The 22,063-nt window shown below is 42.6% G+C and overlaps 2 protein-coding genes across 2 annotated transcripts in view; one reads left to right on the top strand and one right to left on the bottom strand.

Annotated features, from left to right (window-relative positions):
• The window catches only part of zfyve26 (zinc finger, FYVE domain containing 26), a 33,895-nt gene extending 18,147 nt beyond the window's left edge, over positions 1–15,748 (bottom strand). Inside the window, exons 1-21 of the mRNA XM_078289404.1 lie at positions 15,673–15,748; positions 14,883–15,169; positions 14,442–14,517; positions 13,625–13,711; positions 13,235–13,384; positions 12,293–12,626; positions 10,896–11,020; positions 10,339–10,503; positions 9,602–9,690; positions 9,353–9,507; positions 8,575–8,802; positions 7,211–7,804; positions 6,375–6,569; positions 5,765–5,910; positions 4,673–4,916; positions 3,459–3,722; positions 2,950–3,069; positions 2,388–2,558; positions 1,762–1,995; positions 1,118–1,223; positions 100–950 (exon numbers count right to left, since the gene is read on the bottom strand). Of these exons, the coding sequence (XP_078145530.1) occupies positions 100–950; positions 1,118–1,223; positions 1,762–1,995; positions 2,388–2,558; positions 2,950–3,069; positions 3,459–3,722; positions 4,673–4,916; positions 5,765–5,910; positions 6,375–6,569; positions 7,211–7,804; positions 8,575–8,802; positions 9,353–9,507; positions 9,602–9,690; positions 10,339–10,503; positions 10,896–11,020; positions 12,293–12,626; positions 13,235–13,384; positions 13,625–13,711; positions 14,442–14,517; positions 14,883–15,073 (4,525 nt within the window). The 5' untranslated portion in view covers positions 15,074–15,169; positions 15,673–15,748. The remainder of the gene's footprint in view (positions 1–99; positions 951–1,117; positions 1,224–1,761; positions 1,996–2,387; positions 2,559–2,949; positions 3,070–3,458; positions 3,723–4,672; positions 4,917–5,764; positions 5,911–6,374; positions 6,570–7,210; positions 7,805–8,574; positions 8,803–9,352; positions 9,508–9,601; positions 9,691–10,338; positions 10,504–10,895; positions 11,021–12,292; positions 12,627–13,234; positions 13,385–13,624; positions 13,712–14,441; positions 14,518–14,882; positions 15,170–15,672) is intronic.
• Positions 15,749–17,313: 1,565 nt separating this feature from the next.
• On the top strand, positions 17,314–21,790 carry LOC139908945 (galectin-related protein B). Its single transcript, XM_071895840.2, has 4 exons — positions 17,314–17,398; positions 17,821–17,906; positions 19,351–19,531; positions 20,862–21,790. The coding sequence occupies exons 1-4, from the start codon at positions 17,372–17,374 to the stop codon at positions 21,003–21,005; spliced, it is 438 nt and encodes a 145-aa protein (XP_071751941.2). The 5' UTR covers positions 17,314–17,371; the 3' UTR covers positions 21,006–21,790.
• Positions 21,791–22,063: the final 273 nt, after the last annotated feature.

Consider the following 22,063-nt stretch of genomic DNA (forward strand, 5'->3'; position numbering starts at 1 on the left):
TTTGGATTTCATAATGGAAGCATGCAAAGTCATCACAACAATTCCATGAACTTCCATGAGCTGCCTCATGATCAAAACATGTTTACCAGCATTTCTCACCTTCCAGAGCAGCACAGGCAAGCAGGCGGTCTCTTAGCGCCCCCTCCTGGCTGCAGCCTTGCCCATACAGCTCCAGCAGGCTCAGGGCTCGGCCCAGGTCCCTGGAGGCGAGGGCCTGCTGGAAGGCGTCAGCAGCCACAGCCTGGGCAACGTCTCCCTGAGGCCCGGACAGCAGCAGACTGACCAGAGGTTTCCCACAGACAGCCGCCCCTAGTCCACCAGAGCCGTCCTCACTGGCGCCCAGCGGGGTGCCCAGCACCGGTTCAGCCATGGTCTGGAGGTAGGCCCGGAGAATAGGGAACTGGTTCAGTAGGCCATCACCTTCTCGAGCGATCTGCTCCCCGTCTAGCATCGCCTCTTTACGCCCGCTGCGGAAATAGCCTGACCAGCCGGAGGGTTGTGTCCGGGCAGTTTCTCCTCTGCAGGCGCTCAGACAAACTAGAGCAGCCAGTAAAGGGGAGCGAGACTTAAAGAAAGACAAGGCTGATGAGGTGAGGAGGAACGAGTTCGAGGAAGAAGTGGAGGAGGAGGAGGATGAAGAAAGAGAGGGCGGAGAGGTGGAGAGGTTGGTGGGAGTGGCAGAAAGGTCTTCCAGTGAGGCCTCTGACTCTGAGCTGGGTTCAGCTTCAGGCTCTGTGACCCCCAGTGTTGGCATGTGTTCCTGGGCATGCTCCTGGAGCAGGGCAGACAAACTGGCCACACTAAACACTCCGTCCCCTTTCTTGGCCTGACCGGTCTCCCTTTCAGCGCCTGGACAGGAGACCCAGACAGGCAGAGTCTCACAGCATCGCTCCACAATCACCTGCTGCACGCTCAGCCGCAGACCTTCCTGCTGCAGTAGTGACAAAACCCTGGAGATAGAAGGAGACCTACATTGAAAAGTTTCACATTCCACAACTTAACTTTTTATACTACCTTTGTAGTATTTTCTTTTGCAAAAACCTTTGTGTGAATGTAACTTTGTACAAGTGTATGTATTATGTTGTCTATATAAATGGGGGTTAACCACTGTGCCTACCTATCAGGAGCCACCTGTCTGTCAAACAGCAGGTGGGAGAGAAGCTGAGTTGGGGCTTGAAGCAACACCAGCAGTGGGTTCCCCAGCTTCACTTCACTGCTCTGGTCTGAGAGGAACAGCAAGAGAGGTGAGTCAGGTTAAAGCAGGTATAAAAGTCTGTAAAACAGGCAAGCTAGGAGTGAAAGAGAAGGAGAGCCACTGACGGCCATTGGCACAGTCATCTATTTGGGCAGAATGACTGTGCAGTGGCATGGAAGTGATTCCCCTCTTTCCCACATAGTAGAAAACCTGGCAAATTATTTTACCATTAGGCTAAATTCGGCTAAATTACATCTCCCACCTGCATGTGGGGACAGTGATTCTTCATGATAAACAGCAGCAACAAAATCATGTCAATGCATGATGGTGAAAACTCATGACAAAGACAATGATGTCAAAAAGTGTGAAGCTTTTTTAATAAAACAGCATGACGCATTGAAACTATTTTATCTGTCCAACCTCTCATTAGGATGCACTGCCGAATGCATGAGGGAGATGTGATCTAGCAAATTGTTTTTTTCTATTTTAGATTAGCAAGCCTTTCCCAGACAGGCCTCATCAGTAACACCAGCACATCATCTCTACTCAGTGATAAATTATTTTACCCTCTGAACTGAGGCTGCGCACTAGCACAGATGCTAGCGTGTTGACATAGTCGAGGAAGCTGCGAACGTAGTCTGGTCTTGCGAGGCCTCCGTCTGGCTCGAAGGGGCAGAGCTGGTCCAGAGAGCGGAGCAGCTGCTTCATACTGGAGCGCACAGGGTGAGCGTCCAGCTCCGACTGCTTCAGACTGGCCTGTTCCACCAGCGCTGCCAGCAGAGCGCTGCCCACACAGCCCTCTGTTCAGGAGAGGCAACAACAGACAGAATGAGACTGTATCATAAGAGGATGGAAACAAGACCACTGGCATAACTCTTCAACCCTGCTACGAAACCTTTTTTTTGGCATGTTGAAGTTATCCAAGTTGTCTCTTGACATTTCACATTTATTATAAACTGGTGGAAAGTTTTGACTTTATTTCAGTAATCTATGACAGCATTATCACCAAGTAACCATAAATGTACAACAAAGCTCCATACATCTACATAGTTAAAGATATTTTGCATGTTAGGATTAGTTTGATTTTATTGTCCAGTATCGTGGAAATTTGCCTTTGGCTTATCCCACATACAGTACGTTTAAAAAAACGTTTATTTTACTGCATGTTAAAAACCAGTCCTACTGTGCCGACCTGCGTCATCTGTGGCAGTGCTCAGGGTGTGCAGGGTGTGCTCCAGGCGTTGAGCTAGACCGAGTCGCGCGGCGATGCCCTCTTCACTCAGTGTCGGGTGGCAACACAGCAGAACCTCCTGAATGGAGCAACCAAACGGACTGGCAACCACTTGGTCTTCCCCAACAGCTTCTACGAACAAGGAGTGGATAGGTAGTAAAGAAACCATGATTCTCCTCTATACAATTAATTTCTCATTCTTAAGCTTAGGAAAGTAATTTTACATCTACCAGCCATTTCCACTATTTGACCAGCCAACTAGTTAGAATATAATAGGAACAATAATAATTAGTTAAGAAGTTAATTAATTGTCAAAGTGGCTGGCGAGGTAGACAAACTTATCAACTACAACAAAACATTTACCAGCTTTTGGCTGGTAGCTGATGTCAATTTCCCACCCTGTTTATACTATACATATATATGTATGCATTGATACACTGAATGTCTGTACATAACCATTAATCCATTTATTATACTTAGTATCCATTCCCATTGGTGAAAATGTTTGAGCATTTGTATTCACCTGTCTTGACAGAGCCCTTATTAGTGGCTGAATGGTTCAGGATCTTGCTGATCTGTTGCAGTACCATGGGAAATCCACAGATCCCCTCAGCGTGAGGAACCTTGGAGTCAACTCTTAGTCCTGGGGAAGCAGACACGGATTAAAAAGGAAAAAGTTATTGACTGACTGTGTAAAACTACTGATAAACACATGTGAGAGGTGATCTGGTCTCGTCACAATCATTTAAAAAGGCAATCTCCACGTCAGGATGAATGTTTTACTCTATCCATCAAACGGCAATCCCCAAATCCCATTCCACTTCTTTTTCTTTTCTAAATACACAGGAACAAAGCAGTGTTTCAGCCAGACAGCATACATAAAATGCCATAACTGGAAACTGAACTACTACAGATTGGGATATATTAACTTTTTGCGACTGTTGTTCTCCGAAGTATAAATCCATATTGTTTGTGGTCTCATCTACATTCCTTCACATTCCCACAAAAGTCCCTAAAATCCAGGCTGCCCACCTCTTGCCTCCAGGCTGCTGTTGAGCCTGCGCTCCGCTGTGTCCAGCAGTTGTCTGGACGTCTTCCACAGCTGACAGTGGCAGCAGGCCAGGTCAAAGGCCGCCATGGCTGCTGGGCTGAGCTCCTCCAGCAGTGTGTAAAGGAGGCCGGAGGGGTCTGCGGTGCAGAGGCTCAGCCAGTAGCCTTCCTCTAACGAGGGCATGGGGTGACCGGGGGTGCTGAGGAGCCGGTCTGCGATGTCTGAGATGGAGTAGAAGGCCATTCCTACAGGGAAATACACAGAGAAGTCAAGTCAGATCTATACGAGTCTTCTACATGATCATAAAAATCATTTCATTGCAATAATGTATAATAAATAAGTATATAATTATACTCAACTGTATACAATACATACAACAGTAAAGAATTTAAGGAAAAACACATCCTTGAATAGTCCTACACATATCATCAATCTGTGATATTCAATGCATTCCAGGAGTTGAAATATATTTGGTTTACCCACTTTCCCTCAACCTGCCTTGTCTACTTAAATTTCAGTTAGTGATTTCCTACATTTCCCAGAATTAATTTTGACAACCCCAAGAGAGGGGAGAGAACTTGTTACATTCAATCAAAGGTGGGCTTATGGGCATATAAATAGCTTCCTATTGTGATCATTCAGCTGTGGGCTATACACTCGGCCGCTACATCGAGCGCTACATCTCGGCCTTGCCCCTTACTCAAAACGCAACACTTCTTGTTGCTGCACTGCATTCTGGTCAATTGAGGCTACTGTCAGTGGAGAAATTGGTATCTCTGGCTCTTCAAGGTTGGATTTCTCCCTGTATGATTGTTGCAAAATTGTGAGTCTAGACTTCATTGTAGCTGTGGAAATATCTCAATATGACGTTACATTATGTTTGGCCAATTATCCACGGGAATAAAGCCCAGAAATACAAGGTACGTCGCCAATAGCTGTTTTTAACAATGTTAAAGTGTTTTAGGGTGGATTTTTACTTGAAAATCCTAGACCACCAACATTTCAAGAGTCAAAGGCAGAGCGCCCAGAGGACAGAAAGGAGACTTCTCCTGTGTCCTTAGATGTTTAATAAGAAAATACTAGGTAAAGACGTAAGAATAGCTGAACTTCATCCCTTGAGATGAGAACAACATAGCATTATAAGACCGTTGGGAGGTAGAAAAAGGGTAAAACAGCATCATGCAGCATGTCGTACCAGCAGCAGCGGCACTTTCGATGGCCTGCAGGGTCGACCGCCCGCTGCTGCCCAGCCGAGTCCTCCCGGCGCCAGACCCGGCCGTTGACCCCAAGCCCTCCGAGGAGGATGAGGATGAAGACATGGACTGGGTCTCCATCTTCTGCTCCACCCGCCCCAGCTCCACCAGGACCTCCTTGTAGCGCTCCATGAACACCAGCTCCCCGCAACATGCAGACGCCTCCAGACCGAACACCAGAGCCACCTGGAGAGAGATCAAGAGTCAGAGCTAAGTTGGGTACACACCGTCCACTGCTCAGACATTTAGTCCAATCAACGCATTTTTTAGATTGCTGATTAATAAAATCTAAATACCTACTTTGTATTTTTATCGACCTTTCATGATGTTAGCCATGTCGACTTGTACATATTTATCTGCTTCTGCAGTCAATGGTCTTCAAAATGAATCAATATCTTCAATTCTTACAATACTAAAAGGCATAAAGAGAGACTAGTAACCTCGCTAACCCCAAAGGTACCTGGATGGGTCGTGTGTATCTATGCCATAACCATCTTCATACCATAACCATCTTCTATAGTCTACTAAATGTAAATTAATTAATCTGGTCATTAATTTTCCATTGTTTTATATTTAAGAATATACCCTCACTACCAATATTTTGGATGTGCACATAAATAACTCAAATTAACAGCAAATAAATACATTTAATTGAACACTGCGATGTGTAACTGGACAAGACTGAAGCAGGACATTTCTGAAATATTGTGTGTCCAGTCAATCTCCCCTAGTTATATAAAGGTTTATAATAATTAGTAATAGTAGTGCTAATAGTATTATTATTATCATTATTAGTAGCAGTAGTAATAGTATTATTAGTAGTAGCAGTAGTAACATTAGTAGTAGTAAAAGAAGTATTAGTAACATTATTATTAGTATCATTATTAGTAGTAGTAGTACTTGTAGTAGCAGTGGTATCAAAATGAACAAGATTAACTTTTTTGGCCAATTAACACCAGCTGGAAATTGTCTTTCCACAAACACATACTGTAAGAATTTCTTCAGATTCAGAATGCCATAATGAAACCGCTGACCTGATGCGCCTCCATGAAGTTTCCTCGCCGGATGCAGGACATGAGCAGAGACTCTGGAGGGGACAACATGGCGGGGACCAGCCAGCTGTGGGGACGCCCGCATGGACAAACCTCCGACTCCACACCGCCCGCCCCTCCTCCACCATCTGACAAAACCATACATCAAACTTGTGTTAAAGCCATGAAAAGAAAAATGAAATGTGACGTGTTCAAATAAATCACTTTGAAGTTAAGACTATCTGATGTTGATGTCTGTTTTTCTAAGGTTTACTGATCTTGTCTCATACAATGGAGCTCATTTCCCTCAAAAAACACACATAGTCAAGAAAGATGAAAGCAAACGCTCAAAGTAACTGAAAGGACCTGAATTGCTAAGTGACCCAGGTTTGCTTTGAAGGTGTAAAAACACACAGACCTTATACAGTATCTTACAACTGCAATTTTTTCACTTCTTAATAGAATTATTTGTGTCCTCTGGTTTGCTCTGTGAAGCACTGAGACAAAAATCAAGTGTAAAAAGCTCTTTATAAATAAATTTGATTCAATGTGATTTAACAGACAGATCAAATGTATGTGTGGGGGGGGAAGGACAGACTTATTTATGCCTTACCTGATGTGCTGGTGCTAACCTCTCCATTGTGTCCCTCTATGGAGGCTTGTCTCTCTATGGAGGCTTGTCTCTCAGGAGCGTGTCTCCCTGGTCTCTTCCTCCTTCTCAGGCTGGAGCTATGGCTCCGCCCCAGAGAGGGAGAGGGCGAGGGGGCGGGGCGGCTGACCGCTGACGTCTGGAGAGGCCTTTCTGAACCTTCCCATGAGGCAAAGTGAAATGACCATCAGCATTCAAAGACTGCACGCCCAACTTCTTCTCAAACCCCATTCACACTTCATGCTAACATACACAGGTAAACACATATTTCATAATGAAAGTTGTAAGCAAGGTAGGAAATTAACACCAGCCACCGCCAAATGCTGGTAAATTTTAGTTGTGGTTGGTAGATTGTCTATTTAGTTAGACACTTTTGGCAGGAAAACAAGAAGTCTCTTTTCTATTTTAATGTTTTGGTTTTCCTGCCCTGGTTATAACTCTTGGAAGTCTCTTGTGAAAAAGAGATGCATGATCTCAAGTAGAGCTGGGAGATATGATGTAATGTTCGGTGTGATGTCAAGCAAAACTGAAATATTCGAATAATATTGCTACCATACCTCATTTTTTTTTAAAAATAAAATTAGCTTATCATCAATTTAGACAGCAGAATTGTGTGTCACGATATCCAAAAATCACCATATCATGACGATATGATTCCACTGAAAGACGATAAACGATAATATTGAATTATCGCCCAGCCCTAATCTCAAGGGACTTGCCAAGGTAAGTAAAGTCTAAGTAAAAAGCTAAAATAAAAACATCCATGTAAAAAGGGGAAACAAATACATAGGGTTTCTCACCACTTCCACTACTATGATTGCTGGTGATGATCTGCAGCCTCCACTGAGCCTCTGCGGTGCGTTTGGACAGCCTCTGCAGCCGAGCCCCGAACGTCTCAGCGGTCACCGAACAGCCGAGGCTCTCCGCCGCCTCGGCCTCTCCCGGCAGAGCTCGCCCCTCCCCCTGTCCCTCCTGCTGGCCCACCACACACACTCCCTCCAGCCCCTCTTTCAGCAGCTTCAGGAACCCCTCCATGGCCGTCACGTCCACCAGAAACCCCCTGCAGCCCTGGATGAAGTGTCCCAGATCTAGGTGACCGAGGTGGGCTGCTGTTGGGAAACTCGCAGGCTGCTGCTGCTGGCCCTCGCTCCCATCCGTTTTGGCTTTAGTTCCCGATTCCACATTCTTGCTCCTTGTATCTGATAAACGTTCCGTCTGGGTGGCGTTCCCTGTGTTTGTGTTTGTCTCCTTCTGGGTCTGCTGGGCAAAGTCGGTGCTGGACAGGAAGAGGAGGGAGAAGATGTTTTCCAGGAGCTCCAGGCGGAACATGGCGGGCACGGCCTCCAGGTAGAGCTGGCACTCAGACAGGTAGTGCTGGAACAGTGGATGGCAACCTGGAAAACACAATGAAAGAGAAAAACAACTTTGTAACAGTAATAATAAAATAGAACTGTATTTAACAAAGATTAACATCAACAAACAATTAACAGAACCATGTCACAGGATATTAAAACACATACCTGTAAAGCAGCTTACAGTAATCAAAGCATCTTATTGCCATTTTGAAACATGATCCAATATTATATTTTGTTGTTTGTCGACAAAGTAGATAATTAGAATTAATACTAAAGCCTTTATAGAAAGGTAGACAGAGTGTTAGAAAACATTTTTGCTACAAAGACACTATACTGTATGTTTCAGCAAAGCAAACGTCGTCAGGAGATGGCCTTGATGAAAGTAGCTTTGCTGAAATACATCGGGCAGCCATAGCAATAAAGGCTTTTTAACCTTTGCTTGGCTATCTTTTTTTTCTTACTCTTTGTTTTGCATCTTTGCATGTCATCTTAATTTGTTTTGTTTGTTCATTTCTTTCTTTGGCTTTGATTGGAATGTTTTTATAAGCTCCACTGGTTTTTATCTGACCTGCACAGCTGAGTAATTGGCTTACCTCCTTCTGTGGGTTTTTTTTTTTTTTTTTAAATCACTTTACTGGTATGTTTTAACACTGTCAAAACAAACAGACTAAAAAAGGTAGATGCTAAATGTATGCCTTTTTTGCAAACAAGTTTAAAAATAGTTACAGGAGCATAAAGAAAAGAGAAGATTGCTATCCTCGGTCATCATACTAAAACTGTAGTGCAGAATAGAAAGACATCCTCCAGACCTTCTGAGGAAGGTGAGGTCTGGCTTTGGTCGTCTTCTGCTTCAGAGGGCTGCTGCTGCTGCTGCTGCTGCTGCTGCTGCTGCACAGAATCACACTCTGTGCAGTTTGAGTATTTGTGCACATTTACACAGAGGGCATAGAGGGCATACTTCATGGCACAGAACCCCTGGAACAAGACTATGTTCCTCTGCACAGCCGGGCTGGGAGCGCTGATGGCCTCAGTGTCGTCTGCAAGGGAAAAGGAGAACCAGGTTCACTTCAGATATATAACCAGGAGCAGAACCACTTTCTTTGCCTGAAGTACAGTGAATGTACAGGGAATTGTCTTGGTGACCATGATGCCAGGACCTATCATCAACATAATTACATACACACATACAGGCATTCATGGTACAGGATGATACAATGGATACCAGGGTCCGAAATTAACAACCACAAAGCACCCAATGCTGGTAAAATCTGTTTTTGGCTGATAAATTAGTAAGTGCCACTCCCCACACTGACCAGTAACTTTTCAAGATGATAACATTTGAATGCCTCAGTTATTTCTCTGCTCCCAGGATGGTTAACTAGCCTAATGTTAGTTGAAAGTACATAATAATAATAATAAATCTACTCACACAGTACCTGATTCTGTACACAAAATAGCATTAAAAATAGGTAGGGTGACACATATTTCTATGAAAAATGTACATAAATTATTCTGGCATGTGAGGCAAAAAGTAATTTCGGTCACTGACGGACACACAACAACAAAGCGGATGAGGCAGAAGCTGACCTGTTCCTGGAGAGTTTGGCAGTTGTTGTTGAAGGAGATCCAGCACCCTGCGCTCTTCAAACCGAGCCAGAGGGGTCAGAGAGTGAAGAATATACAGAGCCGAGTGACTGTCCAGAGTGTGAAGCTGTGCCAGCAATGCCTCCATGGAAATCCCTCTACACACAGGCAACAGAAAGAAAAACCTGATTTGTAATTGTATGGACGCAGATGGAATCAAATGACGAACAAACATCAAAAACATCTACTTACGGATGGTTGTTTTTAGACCACTCAAGTATTCCAAGCTGAGAGGACAAAAGATTGGCAAACTCCTGCAGAACAGAGTCATTTGCTGGTGCCTAAAAAGGGATGGCAAAGGATATAACAGCAAAGAATAAAGATATTAATTAAGGTGTGCTGATCTGAGACCAGTTTCCTGTTAGGTTACACTGAAGTTCAGTCTCTTTCTTAGAAGCTTTGAATAAGGATGCTAGTAGGAAGGATCAGTCCGGACTAGGGATGGGACGATATGTTTATCTCACGATGCGATACAATACGACACGACATGAGATATGGGATTCATGATTCAATACAACCGCAATACAAAGTAATAAATAAAAGTTCAGTGATAACAAAGTATGACTGTGCAGAATTATGTTTATTTCTGAGCCACAGGTCCTTCTAGCGATAGTATTGGCTTGCTAGAAAGTAAACAGGAGAGGAGAGGAGAGGAGAGGAGAGGAGAGGAAAGGAGGGAATGGAAGAGAAGAGAAGAGAATTCCTCTTAAGTTACACTGAAGTTCAGTACTCTTTCTTAGAAGCTTTAAATAGGGATGGTACGTGAAAGGATCAGTCTGGACTGGACCTACTGTACTGTTTCCTCTGAACTTATTCAATAATAGTGGAGAGGAGAGGAGAGGAGAGGAGAAGAGAGGAGAGGAGAGGAGAGGAGAAGAGAGGAGAGGAGAGGAGAGAGGAGAGGAGAGGAGACTGGTTTCAGCTCTGACCTGCTCGTGGTGAAGGATGCGGAGCAGTGTTTGGGCCGAGCTCAGACTGCGACACTGAGTCCAGCCCAGGAGCAAAACGAGACGAGACAAGGGCTGGAACTCCAACTTCAGCAGGTCTTTCAGCCTAGAAAACTCCTCATGTTTTATCAAGTCCAGTGCAGTCACCTAAGGGAAGAAAGCCCAACTGCTTAAAGAAGAGAATTGTCTTTGAGGTTGTTATTCTACAAGAGGAGATATTTTCCAGTATTATTTTTCTGTTGTTTTATTAGTTTTGAAGTATGAGTTCCAAAGATCAAGGAAAAAACAAGCTTATTATGTTATCAAATTGCTGGACAGACAGTCATGCTCTTGTACCTATATTTAGCAGCTACAATCATGAAAAATGTAGATGTTTCATGTAGGTACTGGAAGATGATTGTCTACACTTCTTCATTTGTTTCTTATAATTCTTGTAAGGAATCTAAATCCAATTACAAAGAGATTATTCTTGGTACACTACACTTGAACTAATATTCCCATTTTCCCCATTGGCCACACTTGCATAAATGTGCACTTACCAAGACCTGCTCAAGGAAGTGCTTTCCACTACTAAGGCACTCAAAATAGATGGTCTTCCAAACGGATGGACGATCACTGTGGCAACATAAGCTGAGGGCTAGTTTCTCTGCTTCAGGGAGCTCCACTAGGAGACGGATAAAAAATTTAAAAAAAAGAGTGAGATTAGAGAGATTATGGGAGACAATCAGGAGGAAACTTGAGTCCAACAATAAATGATGTGTCTAATTCCATTTTGAATATTTTCCCTGAAATGAGCTTAGCCTAAATTGTAAGTAAAACACATTGGGTTGGAATAAAAATCAATGTCATCGCCATACACCTGCTAAACCATGAACCACCTATCAATCAACATCATCACTACTAGTGATTTACATTATCACCAAATGTAAATCTCTAAATATGGCTAATACTTCTTCAGAAAATGAAACATAAAGTCTATATAGAAATAGAAGTGATACAGAAGTGAAAAACGACTGGCACACATAAATTTGCTTATTATCAGTGAAAACTGCCCAAGCGTTCGCATGCCACAGTAGCAGAAGTGTGACAAAAAGGAGAAGAGGTACTGTCAGGTCTAACAGTCTCGAAGGACTTCCCTCCTCTACCGCTGTGACGAATAGAATTATGTCACATCACTTTTTTAAAACAAAATCCCACCTGAGCACATGAGCTCAAAAACAACTCAGAGGAGGAACTGATTTATAGGACCATGAGCCCTTCTTCAAAAATCTATTTTATTGATGTATTTGTAAATGATTAGAATTATTACATCGAAATTATATATCTTTGGGGAAAGAGACAAATCAGTAGCTGCATTTCCGGTTAAGATCTTATTCAGGCTAAGCTGTTTACATGCAGCTTCGATAACCGGCAATTGAGTTTCCCTGTTGCCATGAAGGAACCAGATATTCCTGCTCACCTGTGGTGTCCCGCCTACAGAAAAAATTATCCATCAGTTAAAAAGTATGAAAAAGATTCAGCCACCAGCTACTCCCTGCCTCTTTGACTGAGCTGTAGGTTATTTCTAATACTGGGGAAATCTTGTAAACAAGTAAACAAAGGTAGCCCGCACTTTGTTTCTTCTTTTTTTTGTTGAAATTAATATACTATACTCAAAGCAAAACATGTACTCATAATGCTGTTATGTTAATGCTGAGTCTGAATTTGTGCAGATGTCGAAAACCAAAAGTGAAAGGAGTAAGATGTTCCCATGCCACAGTAAACCATTTAATATGGGAGTAAGCCAGGCATCTTAACTGTGTTTCTCATAATCAGTGTATGAGCTTACTCAGGTTATTAACATGCGTCGACCCAAAGCCGGGCTACTTGAGTAACCGGGTTGAGAACAAAATTCTCCGTAAACGTAGCCGGGCAGAGCTGAAGACGCTGAGCCTACCTTGTGTGTGGGGCGCGCTCCTCAGCAGGTGGTCTCTCTGGAGCCTCAGGGCGGTGGAGCAGTAGATGGAGACGAGGGCGTCGCACTGCGGGCGGAGCAGCGAGCTCAGGACCCTCTCCTCTTTCAGAGGGCCGTCTCTGGCCGCCCACAGCGCCTCGCACAGCGCCTCGAACTGCCCGCCGCCTCTCTCAGAGCTCCACGGCATCACGGCCAACACGCCGTATATCTCCTCCACCCACTCCTCCACCTTCTCCGGGTTCCTCTCCGGCTTCCCCACTTTCTCCATCAGGTAGCGGATGAATGTGTGCTGCAGAGCGCGGTCCTCTGATTGGCCCTGAAGGAGACGGGGGAAAAAAATGGAAAATGGAGTATGCTTGTGTTCTAAAATGAGCAATCTCTATGACTACATTATAATGACATTGTATGATTGATTAGAATTATACTCTGTAACTACAGTGTATATGAAACTCAACGTTACATATTTATACCCAGTTATACTCGGTTTGTAACATAATAATAATTCAAACGCATGTATAAAGTTTTTTTGGTGTTCAAAACAATAGCAAGCAATATTCTCTAGATCTGAATATATTTCTGTTTATATATTTTTTTCTATTACTGACTTCATGGCCTTGTCTCAGTGCAATTGGCCCTAGCAGAGAACCGTGTGCATACTGTACAGAAGAGAAACATTCCTACATTTCTATTTTTTTTTTTTATTTACTACTTTTTATATTCTACTTTTATACTATATCATGCTACTTTCTTTATATATCTCTCCAAATGCGACCTATTCCCTAAAACTTTTATATACTACATTGTATAATTTTGTGTTGCTTCATATTTAAACTTTAAACTTATGTGCAAGCATACTTGGCCAATAAAACTGAGCATACTGAGCCCAGTAAAACTATGTTTGACTTCTGAAGATGTTTACACTACCTGTAAGAACTGTGCTAAAGCCTGGGCCAGTCTGGGCCTCTTCTTCTCCAGCAAGGTTCGGAGGCAAGACTCAACAGCAGCATCTGTCGTCCTCGACGCCCCTGGGTCCTTCTGCTCAGCCTGGGTGTCCAAGAAGGCCTGGTGCAACTCCTGGTGGAAGAAAATTCACCTCAGTCTTATATTCTGCCTAGTAACACAGCAGTAACAGCATGGAATAAAACAGAAGAGATTTGCGGTTATGCAACCATGCTTGGTCGGTCTAAATTTAACTTTATAATCCTATAAAAACTTTCATTCATTCAGCTGTTGAGCACAATACGTTATTATAATTTTTTACCATTTTATTATCTACAGTAAATATGATTACACACTATAGTTAAAAAATTAAACCTTGAGAACAGTCTCTGGTATGTCCTGCGCCCCCAGCTCCTCCAGCAGCAGCAGGAACTCCAGCTCTCTTCTGACGGTTGGAGAAACCTGCAGAGAGCAAAGAGCATCAGGATCAGATGCTCAGTAGATAACACTGTTTCCTCTGTTTCTCAATGGGAGGGTCTAAATTTGGTTTGATTTTATCGTCACATGGTCTGTGCTGTCCCAGAGGCCTTTCCACCCCACCAAGACAAATATTCTGGCAGAAGCAATGATTTGTGACATGAAACAGTCAATCCGGTTCTAGGTAAGGTTTGACCTAAATGGGTTTTTGAAGGCTGATACAGATACTGATATATTTGGACTTAAGTTGCACATAGTAGATGTTTTGTGCTGATATTCTGTACAATAAAATTTGAACATTTACATGCCAAAAAACACAAAAAACAAAACAAGGATTCAGTGTTTCCCCCAGAATTGTATTCTTTGCAAGGTGGTGGTGGTGAAACAGCATTTAGATCATTTTACACTAAAACTGTCAATTAAAACCCATTTTAATGAACTTCTTAGGTTCATTAGCAGCTTCTTCAGGCAGGGTGAGGCAGGTTTTACCAACTGCCACCCTAATATGATAAATCGATATACTGGTCTAACCCTTGTTCTAGCTGCATGAATGGAGAACAATGCTAATACTCAAATGGCAAAATGGAAACAAAGGTTTTCTCAAGACACCCACATTTGCTGCTAAATGGTGGTGGGACTAAAGATTTTTGGTGGGGAGGCATGCTGTTTAAAAGTGAAGCCTGTTTGTGAGAAACTTAATTCTTCATAGTATTACCTGCTCTTTTGTCCATTTCTCCAAGACTTGAAGCCAAAACCAAGCCAGTTTGTGCGGACTGCCCACAGACTCCCATCTATCAAACCGACAATCACACACATATTGTCATTAAATTTAGAGCAGAAACTTAAATATAAGAATTTCCCATGGCTTTAAATGAGACTTAGGTGGAAACAGTCACAAAATGAATGGGTTGGTGCGGGGGCAGGTGTTGCTGAACAACTTATAAAAATACAATAACCTTTACTCCCAAACATGTGGCAATTGGAAAACATTTAGAAATGGAAAATATGAAAATATTCAGCATGACATTTTATATTTATGATCATTCACATTTTCACATGGGTGGTCAGAGAAACTAAAGTGAGCTGCCTAAGAGTTTAGTAGACAAGGAAAAGCCTGATGTCTTGCAAAGCTATCTGACAAAGCTGGGCGACTCACTTTAAAACGTAGGGATGGCAGACGATGGCCTTGACTATGTCCTGTAGATTTTCGGAGAGTCCTCCAGTTGAGTTGACCAGCTGTGGCACACAGGCGCTCGCCAGCTCCCACTCCCCATGCTGCAGGCACCGTTTGAAATACTCAAACAGGTCCTGAAGGGAAGTCTCGGCCTCGCAGCCAAAGGGATGCATGGTCACTTTACTGTGACACTCTTCTACTCACTGGTCAGAACAGGAGCAGCACCTTCACTACCAGGCAGCTCAGCAGCACCCTTGAGCTTTCCTCACCTGGAACAGAAAAAAACAATGCTATTCACACTCTAGCTTAAGTCTATGATTTAACAAAACAAGGAAGTGGCACATGATACACAGATACAGAATATAATTAGCCCCACATGTTCAGTAAAATCACTTGTTCAGTCATTTAGGCATCAGATGTGTTTGTTTTGATGACACTCTTAGCCACATAACAAGCAAGATCTGTACCTTTAATAGCTGAGTAAACAAACCACGCTGAGTTAGGAACACAACTTGCAACATAAATCAAAACAACTCTCCAGCGTCAGTCAACCAGGCTAAATAAACTTCTATTAAAATCCTTATCTTTTTATTCTTTACTGCTTGTGTCTTTTCCCCTCATACCAGATTTGACAGCTAGCCTGCTGCCACTAGTTAGCTAATGTTACTGAGTTGCTGTCAACTGAAAACTAGCTAACTACCGTAAAAGCTAGCTCGCGAGTAAACTGGCCTACGTGTTAAGTATTTAAAGATTATACAGCAAAGTAACTTACTCATTTCTATGTGAGATTATCCCCGAAAACTGGGACTTGGGTACACTTGTGCTTCCCTCCTCTCTCCACTCCTCTCTCTCGACCTGTTTTGCTAGGCGGCTAGTAGGTGCCAGAGCCAGGTGCATGTTAAGAACGGTCATGTGACAAAATCAGCTGATTCCCTGGCGCTGGTTGGTTCAAAGGTTGGCGCGAGGGGGGCGTTCCAGAACGTCTTTTCTGCTGCTGCCTTCAGGTACTGTCGGAAATATAGGAATTACAAGTAGGACGCATATGGGTTATTTTCAAGCCGAATTGACGAGATGATGGGACGTTTAGGGAACGTTTTATGTTATAAAATGTTGTTTGTGTGTCAACATTGAGTTGATGGTAAAAGTAGCATTTACAACAATGTAGGGCGCCGTAGCCTAGAGGTTGGAGAAAGAGGTTTGAATTCCCAACAGGGAAAATGTGGCTGTGACAAGTCATTTTATGAATAGGACTACACAGGACTTGACTAAAGAGGTTTGACAGGATTTGACGTTGCAAGTCTTTGTGCCGTAATCCAAGGTGAGCATTCACACAGAAGCCCAATTCAACAACCAGTGCTGAGGTGCCCTTGAGCAAGGCACTTAACCACTAACTACTCAAATGGAGCTTTTCAGTGGCCAACAGTAGAAGACTGTGGTTGTACTGAGTGTGAATTGCGTGTGACTGTATGAACTATGTGAATGTGAAGCAATACAAAAAGAGCGAGTGTGCTCAGTCAACTTTCCCTAGATAAATAAAGATTAAAAAAACATTTGATTGAATTAATTCATTTGTTTACTCTTTATTCTACCACTGCAGTAGCCTAAAAAGTAATTCTGCACGGTTTGATTTCTAGAATTAAACAACAGCCACCCAAAAGCTACATTTGTTACAGGTTTGTTATTTCCGACCAAACTGCTTGAATGTGAAAGTGATATTTAGGTTCCTCGCATTCCTGAAGTAGAAGCAAACGAGGAGAACGTGAAGGCAGCACAAGGTTGGTGAAAGGGGGAGTTCCAGACCGGCCGGTGTGCAGGAGCCAGGGTTTTAGGGGAAGCATACATTATGCTGAATTGCGTTATTGTGTGGAAGAAAGGGGAACCAGACCTAATTTGGAACTGTAACACCGGAGAAACGTTTTGAAAGATTGTTTTATGACTGCTTTAATTAAACTAAATATGTAGCATGTAGAAGATAGATAGACAGATGAATAGATGGATAGAGAGAGAGAGAGAGAGAGAGAGAGAGAGAGAGAGAGACCGGGGTGGGTGGGGCGAGAGGAGATGCAACAAGGTCGACTGTCGGACTTGAACTCAGGCTGACATAATTTAAGCCCCAGTCCAAGGGCGCCTATCATATATTATATTATTATATATCTGTTGAATATGGGCGATCTTAATCTATCATAATTAATAATTAATACGACTGAGTGGAAGTGGTGTCTATAGTTGTGCACAAAATAGAGTTGTTTCACATCACACACACTCTCTCTCTCTCTCTCTCTCTCTCTCTCTCTCTCTCTCTCTCTCTCTCTCTCTGTATATATCTGTCTCTCTCCATCATTAGTGCCAAATTTGGGAGCCTGTCTCTATGACAACGGGCAGGCGGGGTTTGCCAGCTGGAGGCAGAATAAATCAGTCCTCAGTTGGCATCACCGCTTGAAATATTCACACAGCCTCACGCCCTGAGTGGAATGGAAGAAAAAGATAAGAAAGAAAATGTATGTAGCCTCTCTTTTGTTTGCATTGGTGTGACTGCGGGTTGTAGAAATTGCTGGGCAGAAGATTTTCGCAGCTGCATTTGAATTTGATTTGAAATATTTGATCGTTCAGCGCAGGTTGCTGAACAATAAAAGAAAAGCATTGTTTGTCCAGCTGATTGATTGATTGTGGGGACTTGAAAGAGCCGGATCAATAACGCTATTGTTCCCATCGGTGCCACAGTTTGCACCGCACCGCAGATAAAGATGTCAGGCTGCATGTGATGTCGGGCCGGCAGGCTAATATCCTCCTGGAATGAAACAAAGTGCACCTACTGTATATGCTGTCATGTCGCTTATCGGTAGGCCTCACCCTGTATGTGTGAATGCTGCTGGCGCGAGTCTATCTGTGTATCTATCTATATTTCTCTATTGTTTCACAGGGGCAGTATATCGGAGAGATAAAGGGCGGGCTGCGGCCTTCAATGAAACTGGTTGTTATGGGAATTATTAACAAAAAACCCAAGAGGTTAGTGCACACACCTGTTTTCTTATTAAAGCTCCTATATTATGCACGGTGAAAATGCAACTTATAGGCTATAACCAATAATATTCTGTTTCACACATGACGTCGCCAGTTAAAGTAGTGATTAAGATGTCCCGGGCTATTTAAAACGTGTTTTAGCCTACGGGCAAAAGCCAGCCACCCTGCTAGTCTCTGTTTTGGGAAAATATCCTTGTCATGCCAGTGCGTTTCCTAATTATAGGTTAGTCTGTGATGTGCGTGGGAGAGCTGCAAATCCCATGAAATCCCACGAATCACACTGGAATTTCTTTGGTTGATAACATCATTTGGCTATTTATTCGTTTAGTCATCAAAGGGTCACATTAAAGGGTCACGATATACACTCGAAATAGTAATAACATTTTTTTTAGTTAGTTGCTATGATGTAGAACTTTTTTTTTTTTTTATCAAGAAACTATTTTTAGCTGAAAATAAAGTTCAAAGAGGGTTTTTTTTAGGACAAAATGCTCTCAAAGGAATCTTTTCCTGTTCCTCTTAAATAGCCTTAGTCATTAAGATTAAGACATACAGTTTACCACTCTCTTTATTTTACCTCTTTCATCTTCAATTCATTTTTCTGTAGTGATTGAAAGTTGTTTTTATATTGTATAATCTCAGAGGCAATAATCAGAAGACCTAATTTAAACTGTTTATTCATCAGATACCAAATCCACTATCATTCTCCAAAAAATCTACTGACAAAACACATGTGATGCATCATCTTGGTACACAGATGGTATTGGGTGGACTACTAAAAATTGTAATCATGCAATGTCAATAATTGCAAAAGATTGCTGCAAAATGGAAGACTTCTAGTATAAAGTGGAGAGGTTAATGGACTATAGATGTTTCTACTTTGCATATAAAGGATCAAAGGTAGAACCATGCACATAAGATTACTGAAAAATGGGATGTAACAATGACAGCTATTATACATTCCCCTGCAGGAACTAAGTGCCACATTGCATTATGTGCCATTCTTCTAATGGACACTATGGAATAATTGAACCCACTAACATCAGTCAGGATCATTTGTCATTCAACCACAAGCTTCCAGTAGAGTTTTTGTACAAGACTTAATGTGAAAATGTTCAGCAGTTGTGATGATAGCCAGAAGATGTCACTGTTGTGTAATTTATACCAAACATATCACATCAAAACACAGAGATTTATGTATGTGTGTATATGTGTGCGTAAGTAAGTATATAAGTAAGTAGTAAGTATATAAGTAGGCTAAGTATATAAGTAGGTAAGTAAGTATATAAGTAAGTAAGTATAGGCTAGATAGATAGATAGATAGATAGATACATACATACATACATAGAAAGAAATGAGGGCTAAGATTTTACTCAGATTCTGCTCTCTGCCCCACCCTCTCTCTCTCCTGACCTCCTGTGTGTCTGTGCAGCATTGAGGTGACTGTGGCCAGCAGCCCGCAGGAGGAGGACTCAGAGGCAGACGTGGGTCTGCAGCTGAAGGTCAGCTTCATGGACAAGGCCGTCCAGCGTAACGCTCGCCTGGCCGGGAAGTGGGGTCCGGCTGAAAATACCCTCTCCTTCTTTCCTTTCACACCCGGAGAACCCTTTAAGGTATAACTGTGCGCGGCGTGTCTTCAGTTTCTGATATTTTTGCGTTTACATTTTAGGCATTTAGGTGACGCTCTTATCCAGAGCGACTCTGTCTTCAAAGTTCTTCATTATGGGAAAAAGAAAAGTAATTCTATGGGCTGCTCTGTTTGGTTGCTACCTTTATGTTGCATTGCCAAATGCTTCAAGATTGTGGAAAATAGTTTTACAGGAGAAACGTGAGTTCTTACTCCCGCACTCTTGTTCCCTCTGTGGCACAACTATTGGTTGCATGTAATGTGGGTGATCCAGTCTTATTCTGCTGTTGCACTCATTGTAAATCAGTCTGGAGTAGAGCATCAGCTAAATACCTCAAATTTAAAGCTGCACTATTGGCAACTTTATATGTTGGCAGCCCCCAAATGACAGCAAGGGGTCACTGTTTGAATTTTTTGGACTTCAATACCCACAAATCATGTCATGTGACATCAAACTACGCACTCCTCTGACCTACATTTCTTCTTCTTCGTGGCTGATTGGGCTGGAGGAGATGAAAAGGTTCAGCCATCACTGTTGAAACACTTTTGATTTCGCTCTTAAGTTTCGATTCATCACTTCTAGTCTAGTCTTGTTTATTTATAAAGCCCTTTATCACAAGCATGTCTCATGCCTATGGGCAAGTTAGAGTCTTCAATCCACCTGACCTACATGTCTTTGGACAGTGGGAGGAAATCGGAGCACCTGGAGGAAACCCACACAAACACGAGGAGAACATGCAAACTCCACACAGAAAGGACCGGGGCCGAGATTCGAACCCGCAACCAGTGTAGGTCTGCATGCAGATATATGCTCCACCGTTTTTTCTGTACAAACAAACAACGTTTCGACCTGAATTGTCACATCTGACATCTGACAAAGACCAGTTCAGGTCGAAACGTTGTTTGTACCGAATAAACTTTTGGTAGAGCATATTTCTGCGTGCGTGGACCTACTCTGAAATTTGTTTGAACATTTTTTTGTGCAGCACCAGTCAGAAATTTGGATGTGCGTATCAAAAGATTTCTTTGGATTAGCGTAAAGATTTCCTGCTGGTGTCCTTCCCGATGCTAGCACTTAATTTGGGCAAATAAGGTGAATCTACGACTTCTCAGTCAGTAGCGATGGGCCGCTCTTCTCTGTTGCAGCCTCACTTTGTGATTTAGGCTCATATGATGGGAGGATTTTTGCATAAAAATCTTGCCTAGTGCAGCTTTAAACACTCAAGTTCGACAGGAAATGGAAATGGAGCATTAACCCCCATTCCCCCCCTTCCCTCTCTCACACTCTCCTCCTCTACATCCTCTCTGACTCTCAGATGGAGATTGTTTGTGAGCACCAGCAGTTTCGTATCTTGGTGGACGGCCAGCCGCTGTGTGGCTTCACCCATCGGCTCTCCCAGCTCGCCTCCCTCACTGCCCTGCGAGTGTTTGGAGATCTACAGCTCACCAAGGTGGCCTAACGTCACGCCCTCACCCACAGATTGAGTGAAGATGTTTGGGGACAATATAGGATTAGAATAGAGCTACTTCTTGTGTGAATAAATTAACCCATGGGGATGTTTTGTTTCCAATTCCAAACTAATTTACACCTGCCTCGTAATCACGTGTTAAGACAAAGTGCCTTCACTGGATTACCTGTTTGGGGACTTGAAGATATCGACTGAATGTACCGGTCGTCTCGATGTCTTAAAGGAATGTGATTTGAACTGAATCGAATGAATTTTTAAGTAAATACAGCCCCAGTGAACATAACATTTGTACAAATATGATGTATTACTGCAAATAGAAATGCTGCGTCAGTCTAGTTACAGTGAAGAGGTGAACAGGGGTTAAAACATTGTTCTGTAATGAGTGTATTTGCATTAAAAAAAAGATTTCAGACTTCATCTTCGATTTCTCTGGAATTAACATTTGAAAGCACTTAAGGTTTTAAGAGCACTTGCATGAAGCTGAATGTTTCTGGAATCGATTACAAAAACAAATGATTGTCATTCTGTGACTGACTAAGTCCTGTAACAGGTGTAATGTAAAAAAAAAAGTAGCCTTCATTAATGCATGCCAGTAATACATAGAGTACATTACGTCCCACTCAGTCGGCCTCCAAAATAAGGACAAAGACTATGACAGAAGAGCTTGAAGTATTGGGTTATGTCACACTTTTTGTTGTTGTACCATTTTAACAATTTTTGATTTGAAAAGCTAACTAACTACCACTGGTTTGTGTACTTTTCCATTAAAAAATAGCACTTTTTTATGTGAATGTTTCATATTGACTTTACTTCACTGCAATAAATCTTTTTTTGTTGGGTTTTTTTCCACTCTGGTTGAGTAACGGCTACTTGAATTTATTCCCAAACACAGTTTATAGCGCCGTACATCATCTTGGTTTTTTTTGGACAGAAGCATTGTGTCATGATTTAACAACCGCAGCAGACTGGAACAAGGCAGGAACCACCACCAGCTCACCTTGAGTCATTCCTGATAACACGCTGCCAAAAGAGGAGGGCAGGCTGGACTC

The sequence above is a fragment of the Centroberyx gerrardi genome, chromosome 17 (assembly GCF_048128805.1).
Source record: "Centroberyx gerrardi isolate f3 chromosome 17, fCenGer3.hap1.cur.20231027, whole genome shotgun sequence".
Taxonomy (NCBI): Eukaryota; Metazoa; Chordata; class Actinopteri; order Beryciformes; family Berycidae; genus Centroberyx; species Centroberyx gerrardi.

What these genes read in the sequence shown, in the direction of transcription:
- LOC139908945 (XM_071895840.2), top strand. Translation starts at nt 17,372, where the DNA reads ATGGAAGAAAAAGATAAGAAAGAAAAT. An exon ending in ATTAACAAAAAACCCAAGAG is followed by an intron (nt 17,907 to 19,350) that starts GTTAGTGCACAC and finishes GTGTCTGTGCAG; the next exon opens with CATTGAGGTGACTGTGGCCA. An exon ending in CACCCGGAGAACCCTTTAAG is followed by an intron (nt 19,532 to 20,861) that starts GTATAACTGTGC and finishes TCTGACTCTCAG; the next exon opens with ATGGAGATTGTTTGTGAGCA.